The sequence below is a fragment of the Pelodiscus sinensis genome, chromosome 3 (genome assembly GCF_049634645.1).
Source record: "Pelodiscus sinensis isolate JC-2024 chromosome 3, ASM4963464v1, whole genome shotgun sequence".
In the NCBI taxonomy this organism is placed as follows: domain Eukaryota; kingdom Metazoa; phylum Chordata; order Testudines; family Trionychidae; genus Pelodiscus; species Pelodiscus sinensis.
This window is the reverse complement of record NC_134713.1, coordinates 192,400,098-192,417,797: the sequence shown is the minus strand read 5'-3', so window position 1 is coordinate 192,417,797 and position 17,700 is coordinate 192,400,098. Positions and strand designations below refer to the sequence as shown.

General features: G+C 45.0%; 1 protein-coding gene across 1 annotated transcript; it reads left to right on the top strand.

The window, feature by feature from the left end:
• The first annotated feature begins 4,602 nt into the window (after positions 1–4,602).
• BMP2 (bone morphogenetic protein 2) lies at positions 4,603–10,863 on the top strand. Its single transcript, XM_006136012.4, has 3 exons — positions 4,603–5,270; positions 6,004–6,341; positions 9,205–10,863. Exons 2-3 carry the CDS (start codon positions 6,011–6,013, stop codon positions 10,041–10,043), a joined length of 1,170 nt encoding a protein of 389 aa, XP_006136074.1. The 5' UTR covers positions 4,603–5,270; positions 6,004–6,010; the 3' UTR covers positions 10,044–10,863.
• Positions 10,864–17,700: the final 6,837 nt, after the last annotated feature.

Here is a 17,700-nt window from a genome sequence, read left to right as displayed (position 1 = left end):
GGGCCCCTCATCTTTTCCTTTCCTGGTTCCTGGGGCTCCCATGCAGTGATCCATCCCTGCTCAAGGAAACTCGTAAGCACGGGCCTAATTTTAGGCAAGTGTGAAAGTCCCATTGATTTCCGATTCCCACTCCGATGTAGAAGTCATGTGATGGCATAAGGGGGACTAAGTAGTCAGGGCTAGATTTCATGTGGGAGCAATTGGGGGGGGGTAATAAGGAACTTCCCCTTCCACAGAACAAACAACTAGCAAGAGAGAGTCCCTGCTCCAAAGTCCCTTCAGGATCTGAAACAAAATACAGGACGATGTAGCACTTTAAAGACTAACAAGATGGTTTATAAGGTGATGAGCTTTCGTGGGCCAGACCCACTTCCTCAGATCAAATAGTGGAAGCAAATTGTCACAACCATATATACCAAAGGATACAATTAAAAAAAATGAACACATATGAAAAGGACAAATCACATTTCAGAACAGAAGAGGAATGGGGCAGGGGAGGGGAGGAGGTAAATGTCTAACCATCTTGTTAGTCTTTAAAGTGCTACATAGTCCTGTATTTTGTTTCAGCTACACCAGACTAACACGGCTACATTTCTATCACTATTCTTCAGGATCTGGGCTTTCCATTCTGAACATAAAAGAGGCAAAGGATGGAAGGGGAAACCTCTCTTCATTTACTCCAAAATATCCAAGGCTTTTATGGCCTTAACATCAGAAGGATCCGTGGGCCTATTTATATTTACAATCAGAATGGCAGCAAACCTCTTGATGTTAAATCAGATCAGAATTTATCCAGGCCTTTGGAAGAAATGTAGACGCATTTCTCCCTCAGACGGTTCCTCATCCTACTATAGTCACCATAGGTAGCATCCAGTACAACCCATGCTCCAGGCATAGAGATGAAATATTAAGGCAAGAAATGGCTTTTCCCTGGTGTGGTCCACTGCAGAATGAACTGGAAGGGCAATTAGCCACCAAAGTGCTCATTTAATGTCAGTGATGTGTAAACTCTATTGCCATTGTTAGTTTAGTGCTGATTTACACAACTGGAGTGCCCTGACGTCACACTGCTTGCACCTTAAATTCAGGCTAACGAGCTCCAGGAAGTCATAAAATTGAACCTGATCTGGGAGTTCCTAAGCTATCACCCTTTCTAAGGCTTGAATTTCAGCTTGGGCTATCACTCTTCTCCATAGGTGCAGGGTTTTGCACCTGGCTTCTCCATGCCCAGGGGCCGGCCCTGCTTCCCACCCACTGCCGGTTCTGCCACCCCCAGGGTCCCTCCCACCTGGCATCCCCGTGGGTTCTGCAGCTTGCCATTTCTGTGGTCCAGGCCACTGGCCCCAGAAAATCTGCTGCTGCTCAGCATCCCACTCCCAACCCAGGGCTCCGCAGCCACCTTTAGCTGTGGCTAGGTTGCCAACTCTCCTGGACCGGATACACTGGACACCATTTGTGGTAATAGCACCCAGGCTGTCCGTGAGAGTTGGCAATCCTCGGTGTGACCTCAGGCTGGAAAAGTGAGAGGTGTGAACAGGTGTGTGTGTGTGGGGGGTGCAGCTTAGCACCCCCACCTTAAAAATAGGTCCAGCACCACAGCTCCTCCCCACACCCACATCTCAGATTTGGCTTAAAGCCTTTCCAAAGCAACAAAACTAAAACAAAATAGGTCATTCTTTTGCCAGGGTAAGGGTGTCTCCGTGGGGAATTGCACCAGTGCGACGTCATTGAAATGATCACCTTAGATTATAGAGATGCAACTTTTCTACTAAACTGCAAAAAGAGCCAATCAAAATGGTGGAAATGACCAGGGAACTGTCTCCTGTTGCTTTAAATTCTCCACATGTTGCTTTACTCTGTCAGTACCATCAGCCCTTTGAAAAGGCCTTGCACCCCAGTGTGGTGCTCTGAGGAAGGAAAGTGACCAGGGATTCCAGGCCGTTCAAGTGAGAATCTGTGCTAGGATCTGGACAATTGATTCTTTGTGTCATCGTTTCTATTGCATTAGTGTCTACAGGCATCAACTCTGACCAGGGCCCTATGGTGCAAGGCACTGTATATATATAAAAAAAGGGACTGCAAGAAGGACAAAGAATGAGGGAAAGAAAGTTTTAATATCCCTATTCCACAGGGACCCGTGATGCAGAGGGATTAAGGCCCAGAAGATAGGAGCCTAAATTCTAGCCCACTGTCACACGAGGAGTTTGGGGCAGATACGGAAACTGAAGCCAGTGAGTTAACCATCTTCTTTCTGTTCATCCGAGACACATCACCCTTCCTGAATCCATCCACCTTGGCATCAGAGCCTGCTCCTTCATCCCTCTCATGCTCTAAACTCATCTCCGAAGAAAAGCTTCGGCAACCTGGAGGAGCTGAGGCTGCCAACTGCCACATCGAAGGCTTTGACACTGTCACACTCCAACACCTGCGATAGCATGGACTGGTGCCGGTCGCGAAGATGGGCAGGTAAGCTGCTAAGCCTACAGACTGGTGCCCTGCTTCTGCTGAGTGGGACACAGAAGAGAATTCAATGGTAAAGCCAGCCCCAAAAAGGGGTTTCAAATGGGGATTTGCACATCCAGAGAGCTCTGACACATTTCCACCACTGGAGGGCAGCCATATCTTAAAAACATCCAGGGACTCAGCAAAGCAGCGCTGAACTCCCAAGGAGGAGGGGGCTGAACCTAGAAAGTCAAATGCATTTAAAATGATGCTTCCCCAAGGATAAAAGGCATTTTCTCAGGAATCTGACACGTTTCTTTCAATTGGGGCAGCCCATGATGATTTCCAGCTCCCCATGCTACTTTTGGGCTGTGACATGGAAGGTGTGAGTGGCAAATGTTATAGCAGGGAGCTTCACATCCCTTCTGCCACTGCTTATCAAACTGGATGCTGGAGTTTAACAAAGAGGGGGTTATGTCACCCTGCGTCCCAAATCTCTGCTCATGCCTAAAGACGCAGTGTCATAAAAGTGGCCTTTCACACAGTGTCCTTTGAAGGAATAAAATAGTCAAGGTGCTTTTGGGAGAAAGAACAGATTTCTGGGGATGCTCCCCCTGCAAAAAAGAGCCACAATGAACTTGATAGAACCATATATGAGCTTAAAAGAACCCATATATTCTTGATTGTAAAGTCATGCCTCTGAGATCTTTTGAATATGAAAGGTTGTGTGGCTGAGAGATACCACAAGCAAGAGATATTAAGCTCCTTCATTTCTGGGGTGCAGATGGGTACTCAACCTAGTTTTTCTTGGTGGCGTGATAACAGCATTTAGTTTTCCTCTCCAAGAACTAAACACACCCACTGGAATCGAAACAGGTTTTTGTTTGTTTGTTTGTTTTTAAAAGAGAGAAATGAGTTTTTTGTGATCTGTGCAAAATTCAAACAATAGTTGAGGTTTGCTCTAGATTTGCCCAGGGCTATTATATTGCGTTGACCGTCCTAACGTTAGACAGAGTACACTTAGACACTGCAGGTTTAGATTAACCATTCTGTTGCTTTGTATAAGTCTTTGATCCATATCAGCTGCAATGGGCCTAAAACTATTTACACCCAGGACCTGGGTGTAATGTTGATGTCATTAATTGCAAATGCTTTGTGTGCCTCTGCTGAAAATCAGGTGTGTGGGGATTTTTAAAACTTTTTTTTCTACTGGCCTAGATTATTTGAAAACACTCCAATTCTTCCAAAACCTGCTTTGACCTTCACACCTTAGAAGTCAGCAAACACTGAAATCCCACAGCACGAAACTAATCCGATTTGTATAAGCAGCGCACGAGACTTATTTCACTCTTCTTTTACTGAGGGGTCATTGTTCAGTATCCATCTCTGACTTTCCTCTGCGTTTCCACGTGTAGGCGCAGACTCCAGCTAAAAAGTTCCTAAGTCCACAGTTTTAGCCCATGCCTGGTTTGATCCCAGGTCTCGTATTGTCTAAGGACGGCGAGACGACAAAAGTCCCAACAGGGCTCTAGCTCTTACGCCTCGGAAGAACCACAACAATCCTCGGGACTAGATTTTCTTATTACACGTGAAGCTAACACTAACAGCTACCGGCTGCCAGCCTGCTCCAACTGCTCCTGGAGCTTCCCCTCGTTGGCTCCTGATTTGCAAAAACCACGCTGCACATTGCATGTCGCCCATGGGCCTGACTAGCTCCCGTCCAGCCTGGCACGGCCCCAGGAGAGGCGATAGGAGACCGCGACAGGGGGACATGTCGATGGGAGGAGAAGCAGGTGGAGGGGGAAACCATGGATCATTCTTTTCCAGTGTGGGAACTGGGGACACCCCCCCTGGCCAAATTCACTACCCGGCTCCTGGATCGTCGCAGGTGATGGGAGTTGCCTGGGACACAGTCAACCTTCTGCCTCGGAGGGAAGGCACGTGGAGGGAGATGCGAGTGGCGCTGCTGTCCCTGCTTCCTCCCAGAGGTTCGGCCATCAAGCGAGGCGAGGGGGGAAGCAGGAGCCGCGCACACACTCCTCCGCGGCGGCGGCGTCGCCTTTAAAAGCAGCGAGCGCGGCTCGCGGCCGCTCTCCCGGCGGCGCGCTCGCTGATTGGCCAGGCGCCTCCAGCCCCCGGGGCCGTGACATCAGCAGCGCCACAAAAAGCCAAGGAGGCTTCCAAGGACCTCGAGCAAGTGGCACCAGAAGCGCGCGGGCCGGGCACCCCGCGGGAGGACGCAGCGGCCGGAGAAGGCAGCCCCCCCCCCTCCTCCCCCGTTGCAAAGCGCCTGCTGCTGCCGGGGCCGCAGGGAAGGAAGAGCCCGGGCGCTGCGGGACTAGCCTGGCTGCGGATGCTCGGGGCGTGTTTTTTCCACGGAGCGGCATAGAGCGCGCGCCCCCGCGCGGCGTGGCGAGGCCTCTCCCCCCAGGGATGTCTCCGCGGCGGGCGGCCGCCGCCGTCCGGGGAGCCGCGGCGGAGTGACAGCCCGGGAGGGATGCCGCAGCCAGGCGCCGCCCAGCGAGCCCCCCCTGCAAGGCACCGAGCCCCGGCGGGTCGCGGCCGGCCGGGTCCGCGCGGCATGAGTCCCCGGAGAAGCCATGGGCTGCGGCGGCGGGGCTAGAGCGCAGCCCGGGATCCGCGCAGCCGAGGGACTTGCCCTCTCGCTACTGAGCCTCGCCCGGAGAAGTAACTTCCCGAGCCCCGCACGCACCGGATACAAGCCCCCGCCCGGCTGGGCACCCCCTGGCTCTGCCCACTTCTATGTGGAGCCCGCGTCCATGGCCGGCCCCCAGCGCGCTGCTTAGGCGCTCGGCGGGCTCCTAAAGGTAAGAGCGCAGGGCGGCCGGGCGCACCTGTCCCGCGCCTCCCCTCCCCACGCGCCGTTCACACGGGCGGCTTCCTCCACTCCGCTTCGAACGCCGCGCGCATGGAACCTGTTCTGCGTGTGAACGCGCCACGGGATCCGCCCGGGGAGCGCGGGGAACCTCTTTCTAGAGGTGCGGTGCTGGCCGTCCTGGGAGCCCCCACCTCCTTTGTCTTGCACCCCCCCAACCACCCTAGGTGCTGGAAGTAGGGGTGCAGAGGGGTACTGCGGCACCCTGGCTTGGAGTGGCTGCCATTCTAGACGGGCTGTCCAGGTGGGTTCAACCGCCCCCAGCAAAAACTGCCCCAGCACCTCTGCCAGACACCCCCTGAAGCCAGCCAACACCTGGACAGCTGGGCATGGCACTCGGCTCCTACCTGGCCATGGAGCTGGCCAGCCCGGCTCCTGGCCGCTGACAAGCGGCCGTATCTCTGGCCACGCTATGGTCCGCTGCGGGCTAGGCTCTTCTGTGCAAGGGGGCTTTGGATCAGGCGTGCAATCCGGAGTCACTACGGGGGGAAGCGGCTCCAGGTGCAACAGAGCACGGGGTACAGCGGCTCGCTGCCAGATGAGGTTCCACGCCCCCTAGCCTCCCTCGGGGGGGGGGGGGGGAGCCGGATCGGGCCCCCCCCCCGCTCGGGATCGGGCCCCCGGGACGGGCTTGCCCTGATTTCCCACCCTCCCTGTCTGCGCAGGTTGACCATGGTGGCCGCCACCCGCTCCTTGCTGGCGCTGCTGCTCTACCAGGTGCTGCTGGGCGGCTCGGCCGGCCTCATCCCGGAGGTGGGCCGGCGGCGCTTCAGCGACTCGGGCCGCGCCGCCCCGCCGCCCTCGGAGGACCTGCTGAGCGAGTTCGAGCTGCGCCTGCTCAACATGTTCGGGCTGAAGCGGCGGCCGAGCCCCAGCAAGAGCGCCGTCATCCCGCCCTACATGCTGGACCTCTACCGCCTGCACGCGGGCCAGGCCGCCCTGGGCTCCCCGCTGGAGAGAGCCGCCAGCCGCGCCAACACGGTCCGCAGCTTCCACCACGAAGGTACGGCCGGGGGGCTGGCTCTGCGCTGCCCCCTGCAGGCTGCGCCCGCGGCTCTTGGGGAGCTCTCCCGGCGGGGTCCGCTTCCCCAGGAGGGGTCGGAGGATAGGTGGGCACGGGGGGAGTGTGTGAGAGCTGGCGTCGCTTCCTAGGGAGCCTAAGCGTGGGCTCCGTTGTTGTGGAGTAGTGGGTGTATGAACTAGTGTGGGGGCGAGCAGGGTGCGGGTGTGTACCATCAGCACTGGACCCAAAAGGGGGAGGAAGGATAGAAGCGGGGAGGGGGAAATCTTTCCAAATAGTTTGGAAACTTCTGTTTCATTTCTCTTGTGAGTTTCTCTGTCTTGTTTTACAAGCTGGGCATCAAAACAGGCTCCCTCCCCCCCCCCCCCCCCTCGAATGTCCCCAGGCATTTATTCTGAGCATCTCCTCCCTTTCTCTCTCCTCCTCACCTTCTTCATCCCATGTGGCATTTGCCCCTCTTGATTTTTACAGCTTGGGTTCCAATTAAGCATTCCCACCCAGGGCTTTCAAAGATAAAAGCTAAATACCAGAAAAGTCTCCTTAGTTTACAGTTGGTCTGGGTTAGTTTTGGGAAGGTTTCTAATCCCTGGGAGAGATCAATGCAACAATCAGTAGTATTGTTTGCACAATGACTTTCTTGTCTTGGATTTGAATCTAGGGCAGATTTAGTGTAGATCTAAAGGTAAGCCTTCAAAAACCAGGTTGATAAAAGCATTGCCACAGCTGGTCATTGGACTTCATGCGCACCTGAGCCTTCAGATAACATGGTCACCTCTTAATTAAGATGCTGAATGCACTTTAAAAGTAGATTAAAATGGGTACTCACAAGAGCTGGCGTGTCTGTGGCGTAAAGTAAAGCTATTGAGTTGTTCAAACTTTTAGTACCCATCATATTCTAGTTTTAAGTGTGCACATAAATCCATTTGTTGTGAGCTTTCCACGTTCTGTGAGTTTGAATCTAATGAACTACATCAGTACTATAAAGCTGGAACCCTACATATCAGTTAAAATGTAACTAGTTTTGGTAACTGACACATTTTGCTGCCTTTTTCGTGCTTGGTAAATGCATACAGAAATGATGATCTTGACCTTCTGGACATGATTTTTTTTTAAATTTATTTTTGCAGTTAATTGGTTTAGCAGTTATATGTCTAGGGACTAACTTAAATTTGCAGCTACTAACTGGGGTAGCTAATCTGATACAATAGACTTGTAGAGCGAGTAGTTTTCATGTTGCTCATCTGCTTGTCACAAATAAAAGTAATAACTTCTATCTATTAGTCTACAGTGGTGGTATGTTGTAGTCTCACTGTAAAATTAATGAAAACACAGACTCCACATGTTATAACATGGAGCTGTGATGAAAGAAATTTTATTAGGATTTAATTAAGTTGGTATACCAAGTGGCCTAGGATCAGTGGTTACACTGTTTGATGGGGCAGCTTTATGATAAGGAAAGATTCATGGTGAAATCTAACCTGTCACTGTGGTTTGTGCTTGTGTGTGAGAGAATTCTTCATAATGAATGGGAGAAAAATCCAGTGTATGGTTCATTCATGCTAAAACACTTTTGAATGAATGTAAAACTATACATGATGGAGGAAAGACTCTACAAATGTTGGAAAAATATTAGCACAGTTTTAGATCTGAAAATCAGTAGACTCTGCAATTTAAGCAATTGTGTAATAAATTTAAAGAAAATCTTAGCACTTGCCTCAACCATTGGTCAGTTCTAGCTACCTGGAAATCCTGTATGACTGATGACAAAAACAAGCGAGTCTATGTTTCCAGGTAGAGAATCATAATACAGCTGTATGTATTTATATATTTTGGGTGTGATTCAGAAACCCTTTTGAATAATGCTTACTCGTATAAGAAATTGAATTTAAGAATCAATTACTTGGTTAATCACTTGAGTGAGAATTACTCACCAGAGTAATGGTTTCATCTGATAATTCATTCACCTTATTTTCTAGCATATTTTACCACCAATATTCCAAAGCATGCTTTTGGAAAGGCTTATTTGGTAATACTCTTGTTCATAATTTATAGGGCTACAAATGGGGTTTGAAGCCACACACATTTTTAAAATAAAAAATAGACATTCATTTCAAGTATTCCAATATTTGTATTATTTGTGGATGGGGGAAAGAGGATACATTTTTAGAAAGCCATTTCTCATTTGTATTGTTTAAAATGAGCTCCATTTCATTGTCCTAGTCCTCCTCCTCCCCCCCCCCCCAAGTTTCAGCAGAAAAACAAACATGGAAATGCCATTTATGGAATTCGGAGTAAAAGTACCACTGTAGATATTGAGTTCATGCTCTCTAATTTGGACCCAAAAAGCCTATATATTAAAATTTGTAATTGTAAATAGTGCTGGACCAGAGAGGGTTAAGGGATTGACATAAGCCATATTTTTGGGGAACCCCCCTCCCCAAATGTAATCACTACCTTAAAACCTCAATCAGTTTTAATGATTCTGATTAGCACTGTAGTTAGTGGAGGTCTAAAGTTTTCTTGCAAATGTCCTTGAATTCCAAACTAATGTTTCACATTTCTTACCCATTATTATAACCACCTGGAATGCACAGTCTACGAGAATTGGATCAAAAGGCTTGACAATGAATGAAGTATTCTTAACTTTATGCTATACATGCTTGCATAAATAAACCGACACACCAGGGAAATGATGGGGGGAGATGGTAAAAGTTTCAAATCTCACATGTGGAGGTACACTGTGTTTAAAGTTTCCAGCAGAAAAGTAACTTGCGTTTTCACTGCTTGTCTGTTACTGATTGGTTTTTTTGTTTTGTTTTTTGTTTTCCCTCTTTGATGAAATTAGAAGCTTGGGAAGATCTGCCAGAAGCGAGTGGAAGAACAGCACGGCGTTTCTTCTTTAATTTAACTTCCGTCCCTAATGAGGAGTTTCTCACCTCCGCTGAACTTCAGATTTTTCGGGAGCAGGTGCAGGCAACCTTTGAGAACACTAGCAGCTACCATCACCGTATTAATATTTATGAAATTATAAAACCAGCCACTTCTAAGGATCCTGCAACAAGACTTTTGGACACCAGGTTGGTGCGTCAGAATGCAAGTAAATGGGAAAGCTTTGATGTAACACCAGCTGTAATGAGGTGGATTGCACATAGACAGCCTAATCATGGGTTTATAGTAGAGGTGGTTCACTTGGACAATGAGAGCAGTGTTTCTAAGAGGCACGTTAGGATTAGCAGGTCTTTGCATCAGGATGAAGACAGCTGGTCTCAGCTGAGGCCATTGTTAGTAACTTTTGGCCATGACGGCAAGGGACACCCTCTCCATAAAAGAGAGAAACGCCAAGCAAAGCACAAACAGCGCAAACGCCACAAATCCAGTTGCAAAAGACATCCATTATATGTGGACTTCAATGATGTGGGGTGGAATGACTGGATTGTTGCCCCTCCAGGATATGGTGCCTTTTACTGCCATGGGGAATGCCCTTTTCCACTGGCGGACCACCTAAACACAACAAACCATGCCATTGTTCAGACTTTGGTCAATTCCGTGAATTCCAAAATCCCTAAAGCTTGCTGCGTTCCGACAGAACTGAGTGCTATCTCTATGCTCTACCTTGATGAGAACGAAAAAGTTGTATTAAAGAACTATCAAGATATGGTTGTAGAGGGTTGTGGGTGCCGCTAACACAGCAAAATATATTAGACAAATACAAAAAAAAGCTGACACTTTAATATTTCCCAATGAAGACTTTATTTATGTAATTAAATGGAAAAAAATACACCTATTTTGAAAATATATTTATGTCCACAAAAAAGTTGGGAAAACAAATATTTTAATCAGAGAATTATTCCTTTAAAAGATTTTTAAATGTATTTTAGTTGTACATTTTATATGGGTTTAATCCCAGCACATGAAGTATAATGGTCAGATTCTTATTTTGTATTTATTTACTATTATAACCACTTTTTAGAAGAATAGATAATTTGTATTTATATGTAATCAAAAGAAAAAAATATAGGGTTTGTACATAATTTTCCCAAATTGTAGCTGTTTTAATTGTGTGTATTTAAATTGAAAAGAATACATGGAAGGTTACTATGGCAAAGTGCATAGTACATTTGCTTTCTGCTGTGCTACTGTTAAGGTCACAAGTTCAAGTCCAGAAAAAAGTGGATAATCCACTCTGCTGACTTTCAAGATTATTATATTGTACAATTCTCAGGAATGCTGCAGGGTGGGCTGTCCAATCCATGAGAACTGGCATCCTCTTTAGGTGGAACATTTGGATAAGAACCAAACATTGCTGATCTAGTATAAATACTGTGATTCCCAACTAATTTGCAGAGTGAATACAAGCAGGGCCAATAGAAATCTTTAGGAAAAAAGGCCGAACTCCTCTTAAACCTACAGAAAAGTGAATGTTTGTCATTCTTCTCCTTTACTAGTCTTCTCATTTAAATCCTTATCCTGGCCAAATATTAAATAATAAAATATGATTTCTTTATTTTTTGTGTGTGTGGCTATATATGCTAAAAAGGAGCAACACTTTTATTTCTACTGGCCCTTTTCTCTAAGAGTTGGGAATACAATTATTTTTTCTTCTCTCAAATGAGAGCTTATTTGTGTGGAATGCTATAGAAAAATAATCTCCAAACTTTGCCCTAAAGTACAGCAAACTATTATCTCTAGACTCTATCTACTTTTACCTGTTGGTTTTGCTGACTTGCAAAGTAGCTTTGTCTCCCTCTCCTCCCTCCCCCCAGGGTCTTGTTTTGAAAGCATTCCCCCACCAAATATTAAACCTCTTTTGGATAATAAATAGGGCTCTGGCATTTCATTCTGCAAAGTCCAATCTGCAAGAGTAAATGGTTGAATATCAAAGAAATTGTGTTTTCTGGGTTTCCTTCTTCAATTTTTTTTATGTATTTTTAAAAGGGCAACATCATGATTTGCAGTTAGTAATCAAGGCATTAATCACAGCTCTTACTTACACCAAGAGTCTTGTAACTGTTCAGTAACAGTTTGCAAGTAATTTGTAGATGGGATGAGGACACAGAAGCTGGGTTCCTTTTTGCATTGGAAAAGCTGCCAAGTAGGAGACTAAAAAGTACCTCAGGTTGGCTTCTTGGTGATGTACTGTAAATTGGACTGAATCCAAGTGCAGAATGAAATTAAATTTGCTTACAGGTGGTAAACTTGTTCCAACATTCAGAACTCTTAGTTCTAAAAAGCTGTAGAATTGGCCATAGAATAATGATTCTGTGATTTCCTCCAGGAACTAAAAGTTGCTTTGTTTGGATTTGAAAATGTAAATACACCAACCAAAACCTTTGCCAGAAGGTGGTACTTCTCTATCCAGGAACCCCTTGGCTCTGAACTGCCAGTCATTAACTTGCTTAATGTTTGGGGAAGTTTTGAGCTACTAATAAAAAACAGTATACTACATTGAATGTACTAATTGGGCTTGTTGGTCAAAAGATTCCCAACTAGATTATACCTTTAAGACCTTTTAAAGTATAATTCTTCTATCTCTGCCCCCAAATAAATCTGTAAATGCAACTGTTATTAGAGGTAACAGGAAAGAAAAATTAGTCATTACTGATTGGATTCTGCCCTTTTTTCTTTTGTGAGCCTAAAATGTTTGTTAGGCTCATCTGTGAACTTGTGGCAGGATAAGTTTTTGTGGGTTTTTTTTTTTTTTAATTGACAGACACTCACTCACTTTACTCTAGCAATATCATTTAAAGAGATCGTCCATTCTATAGCTTTGTTTATTTTGGAACACCTAACACTTATTTGTAATGGTGATTCAAGATTGTTGCCTGTGTTTTTGCTTGAGGGCCGGCCCCCTTGGTTTCTAAAGTATTTTGTGAAGATATGATTAGGCCATTTTAACAATGGCTTATTTTAACTTTCAGCTCCTTACTCCCTTAAACATACGCCCAGGGTGCGTCTAGACTGGCAAGATTTTGCGCAAAAGTGGCCGGTTTTGCGCAAAAACTTGCCAGCTGTCTACACTGGCTGCTTGAATTTGCGCAAGAGCACTGATTTTGTAATGTACAAAATCAGTGCTTCTTGCGCAAATACTTTCACGCTCCTGCTCGGGGGGGGAAAGCCCTCTTGTGCAAGAATACACAGTGTAGACAGGGAAGAACTGTTTTACGCAAAAAAGCCTCGATGGCTAAAATGACGATCGGGGCTTTCTTGCGCAAAAGCACATCTAGATTGGCACAGATGCTTTTGCGCAAAATCTAGCTGCGCTTTTGTGGAAATACTTTTAACGGAAAATTTTTTCCCGTTAAAAGTATTTCTGCAAAATCATGCCAGTCTAGACGCAGCCCCAGCATTTTGGTCTGTACTCTGGTATGTTGAACAGGTTCGTGGCCATTGGATCTGAAGGCTGTCAGTCACAGGAGCATGTGAACCTTACCAGATTGTCTGGGTGTTCACTAGTGAATCGTTGCAATGCCTAGTCTTCAGACACAGCAATCCTGGAGCCTTCTCCAACTCATGCTGCAGAAGCTGATTCTGAACTGCAGAGAAATTCAAGAGTCATGCCTTGGATTACACCACTTCTGTTAGCCTCATGGGTCGGGTCTGAAATCACTAGGAAAACTTCCATTGACTTCTACTAGGCTTTGAATTAGGCCCTGATTCAGACCCTAAATTCTTACATCTCCAGATTAAACGTCATGGCTCCTAACTCATTGTATACAACACTAATGTAAGAGGCTTGTGACTGTTTTACTTCTGCTCTAAGGCATCACAACACGTTGATGCTATTTTTTTTGTTTGTTTTTAATTGGATACAGCACTTGTCCATGCATGAGCAGTAGCTGGCTCGGGGCATGACACTACATTCCTTATAAATGCAAAACTCGCATTGAAGCCAATGGAAGATTTGCTTGACTAAGGACGTCCCCCTTTGTAAAATACACAGTGATATCCATGTGAAGCTGTAAGCCCGTTATGGCCCAGATCCTGCGAGAACTGCAGCTGCCTAACTTTATGCACATGAGTTGTTCTGTTGATTTCAAAGAGGCTGCTTGTGTGAGTCAAGTTAGGTGTGTCTGAGGAACTGGCTTTACAATATTTATATTTTTGAAAAGCGTGTAACCCCGTCAACCATCTCTCTAGGCTGAAAGTGCCATCAATCTGCATTGACAAGGATGATTTGGTCCCACCCACTGCTAAACTCTGGAAAATAGAGATCCAGTAGAGTTCCCACTGACAACTGCTAAATCAGTTTTCCTCCGTACTAAAATTATCACAATCCTTAGTGTGTTCTGTCTTTATAAGAAGATTCAGAAGTAGTCTTATTTTTTTTTTCTTAAGAAAAATCCAGACGATAGCAAAGCCATACCATTGCCCTTTCTGATTAGCCAGTGTTGGATGCAATTGTAAATGTTCATGAGGAAGCATATTGCTTGTTAACACACCTCTAATCTAGGCAGACAGGTGTTTGCAGTATTTGTACATTTCAAATAAGCATCTCTCCATCTATGGAGTTATCATCATCTCTGTCTAGCATCCTGATCCTCTCATGTGGCACTTTAATCCACTGGCTCTCCACCTATCCAGGCTCCTGGACCCCTTTCAGGTGTTTGCTTTGTCTTGCATACCTCAATGTTTCACCTCACTTAAAACTTACTTTGCTTACAAAATCAAACCTCATAATACAAAAAGGTGTCTCTGCACACTAGTAATGGCTCTCTCACTTTTTACCTTACAATTACAAAATTAAATATAAATATTGTACTTACGTATCCGTGTACACCACAGAGCAGTATAAACAAATCATTATCTGAATGAAATTTTAGTTTGTACTGACTTTGCTAGTGCTTTTTATGTAGCCTGTTAAGGAAAAACTAGGCAAATATCTAGATAAGTTCATATACCGCCCCCTGGAAGACCTCTGCCTACTCCCCAGGGATACACATATTCTTGGTTGAGTACCGCTGCCCTAGTGAACCTAAACATTTTGTATAAAATTCAGTCTGGTTCTGAGGTCAGCAACAGGTAAAAACATAATTTGGCAGGAGGATCCTCAGTTGATATAAATGGCTGTTTACAGTGAGGTCTTCACTGTAATGTTAAGCTTATGCCTACACAAAGTACTGTTTGTTTTCACTCCTCTTAAGCTTCTAGTGGACTTTCACTATTATGCAATCCATTTTTATGAGGCCTGGATATGAAAGCTACTTGCTTATTGTGTTCATGACCATGAAGTTGGACTTCATCTGGACTGCATTTACACTAGACCGGCTTTGCTACATCACTAGGGGTGAATAATTATTGAACTATTTTACTGTACAACTATTCCCAAATTGTTGATTTTTATTTGATTTCAGGAGGCAGCTAATTGCCATATGTGCAGCTTGATGTATAATGAAGATCAGGAAGCAAAATTTATGAAAAGCATTTGTATAGTAACTGCAGAGTTTCAAGAACTGTTTTATACTTCCTGACAGTGCAGGTCTGGCTTAATGGTTTGTTTTTATTGCTTAAGAGTGTAAACCTTTCTTCAGCTGATGTGTGGAAATTATATTCTCATCCTGCATTACGCATTTCTCATTGCTTATTACTCATTCACTGCTTTCCTTTCTGCCATCTGTACTCAGAGCTTTACTGTTTCAACGACATGCAAAATACGCCTGTCCTTTGTGCACAATAAGATACTTTTCCTTAGCACCCACCCACCTCTCAAAGAAAAGAAAAAAGCTTACTCTGTGTATATTTTTTCTCTGTTTTGGGTGGAGTCTGTCTTAGATTTTGGTTGCTAGATGGTTTCTGTAGCAACAAGCAGGGAGAAGCTCAAGTCTGAAAAGACATTTGTAAAAGATGCCATATCTTGTTTGAAGTATTATTTTATCTCATGATGTATATGGAATATGCCTTGTTTAAATATAAAGGCTACCTTTTGGTAGGACAGACTGCTGCTATAAGACCTTGATTTGTTGTGGTCTCCCACATAGAAGTGCATGAGAACCACAAGTCTTGTTCTCCATGGACTGAAGCTGCTTGAAATACCAATAAAAGCCAAAGGGTTTTACAGATGTATTTTTTTCAAAGAAGTAATAAATGGTCCTTACAGGCACAAATCACTTTGTTTGTTTTGTAGTTACACAGGGGGCAAAAAGGGACAAAATGCCGAAGGGTACAAGCCATTTGGAGTTCGTGTGTTGGAATTTTGGCTGTTTTTGACAAACAAAACCAGGTGTGATTTTTTTTTTTTAAAGACATACCCTGGGTTTTGATTACTGTATTTTAAGAACCTGATTTTAGTTGACTGTCTTTTTTTTTTTTTTTTTTTTTTTAAAGCACTCGTCTGTTTCCCTAAAATTCTAGAGGTTTAATAGAACTTAATTGTCACACATCTGTCATGTTTTCACTTAGGATGGGTCTACACAGCTAAACTTGAAATAAGCTATACAACATGAGCTATGCTAATTGTGTATCTTATTTCAAATTTGGGCATGGCTACATAGCACTTATTTTGAAACAGAGCACTCTTCCTCCATCTTCCCTTTGTAAAATCTTTGTAAAATGAGTTACAGGAGTTAGGGTTGCCAGGTGTCCAGTTTTGAACTGGACAGTCCAGTATTCTTTCTGTTCGGGGAAACAAATTGAGAAAGTAGAAGTATCTGGTATTTTCTAAATAAGATGTAATGTAGATTGTGATATAATGTCAAGTGTCTGGTATTTTTGTTAAAACCATCTGGCAACCCTAACAGGAGTTGGAGTAAGAAGTCCTTGAGCTGGATATTATTTCGACAATGTCAAAACAACTACTTGTGTGTAGATGTGCACTTTATTTTGAAATAACACTGCTGTGTAGACTTACCCTTAGGCTACATCTACACTGGCCACAATTTCCGGAAAAGCCATGCAAATCAGGTAAGTCAGGATAGGGAAATCCGCGGGGGATTTAAATATCCCCCGCGGATTTAAATAAACATGTCCGCCGCTTTTTTTCCGGCTTGGGGAAAAGCCGGGGAAAAAAGCGTCTAGACTGGCGCGATCCTCCGGAATAAAGCCCTTTTCCGGAGGATCTCTTATTCCTACTTCGAAGTAGGAATAAGAGATCCTCCGGAAAAGGGCTTTATTCCAGAGGATCGCGCCAGTCTAGACGCTTTTTTCCCCGGCTTTTCCCCAAGCCGGAAAAAAAGCGGCGGACATGTTTATTTAAATCCCCCGCGGATTTCCCTATCCTGACTTACCTGATTTGCATGGCTTTTCCGGAAATTGTGGCCAGTGTAGACGTAGCCTTAGTGTCTCAAGAGCATCTGGGGACTAAGTGTGATGGGAGAAATATTGTAGATTGGATCCTTCCCTCCCTTGTAGCGTTAACCCTTTGTTACTTGTATCTCTACTTTACCTGCAGCAACCACTGGTGGGTTTTGTCTATGCTGAAATCTAGTCAAACAGGTAGTGCAGTCTGTGTCTATTCCACACTGGTCAGCTGGATCCTAGAGCAGTAAGTAAACAGGTTGGTCCTGGTTCTGCAGCCAACTCGCTGCTCACTTTAGTAGGAATGTTGACTAATTAAGAATTCTGAGCAGGCCTATTACAAAACCTGTCTCCTTTCACGTATCATGTGCAACGCCAAGAGCCATCTTTGTAACTTGCTAGGAGTCTGAGGACCAAAGCTATTTTGCATATATATTTACATATTGCTCTGTATGTACCCAGCTGTGATAGGTGTCTGGACTTGTCTTGCCCTGGATGAACAGAGGTTAGAGAACTCCCGACAATTTATAGAAACAGAAAACCTGCAGTGCATCAATTTAGTCCTCAAACTGCATAGAGGGGAAGCCAGGGGCTCCACAGGCCCCATATTGAGTAGTCCTCCAATACAAGACATTAGCAGTTGGTGTAGAAACTGTATTTGATGTAGTGCCAATGTACTGGGTCAGGTCCCAAACTAGTGTAAATTGGCATCGTTCCCCTGACTCCATGCTGATTTTTGCTATACAATGAGCTTCTTACCCCTCTGTAACTTTTAACATGTGCATAGTGAGATTTTTTTTTTTGGGGGGGGGGGGGCGGTGGAGGAAGGGAACAAGGTAGTTGGAAATGCTTATAGCTTCTAACACCACTTCAGGTAGAAAGATCACCGCAGTAAACTGAGAAGCTTCCAAAAGTTCAGTTTCCCACAACAGTTGGACGATGCCAGTCTTACAATTTAATGAGGCCGTTAATCCCATTAGAGATTAAATTAAGAAGGTCTTTCTGGGAGATCACCAAGAACTCTCTGAACACTGTAATGCCGTTTGCATAGTAATTCTAAGGCCAGGGCCAGTTGACAGGTGATTCTTGAACGGCAGGATCTTGTTTCAAT

Coding starts and splice junctions, on each gene's coding strand:
- BMP2 (XM_006136012.4), top strand. CDS start 6,011: ATGGTGGCCGCCACCCGCTCCTTGCTGGCGCTGCTGCTCTACCAGGTG. Junction 6,342..9,204: donor CCGCAGCTTCCACCACGAAG/GTACGGCCGGGG, acceptor TGATGAAATTAG/AAGCTTGGGAAGATCTGCCA.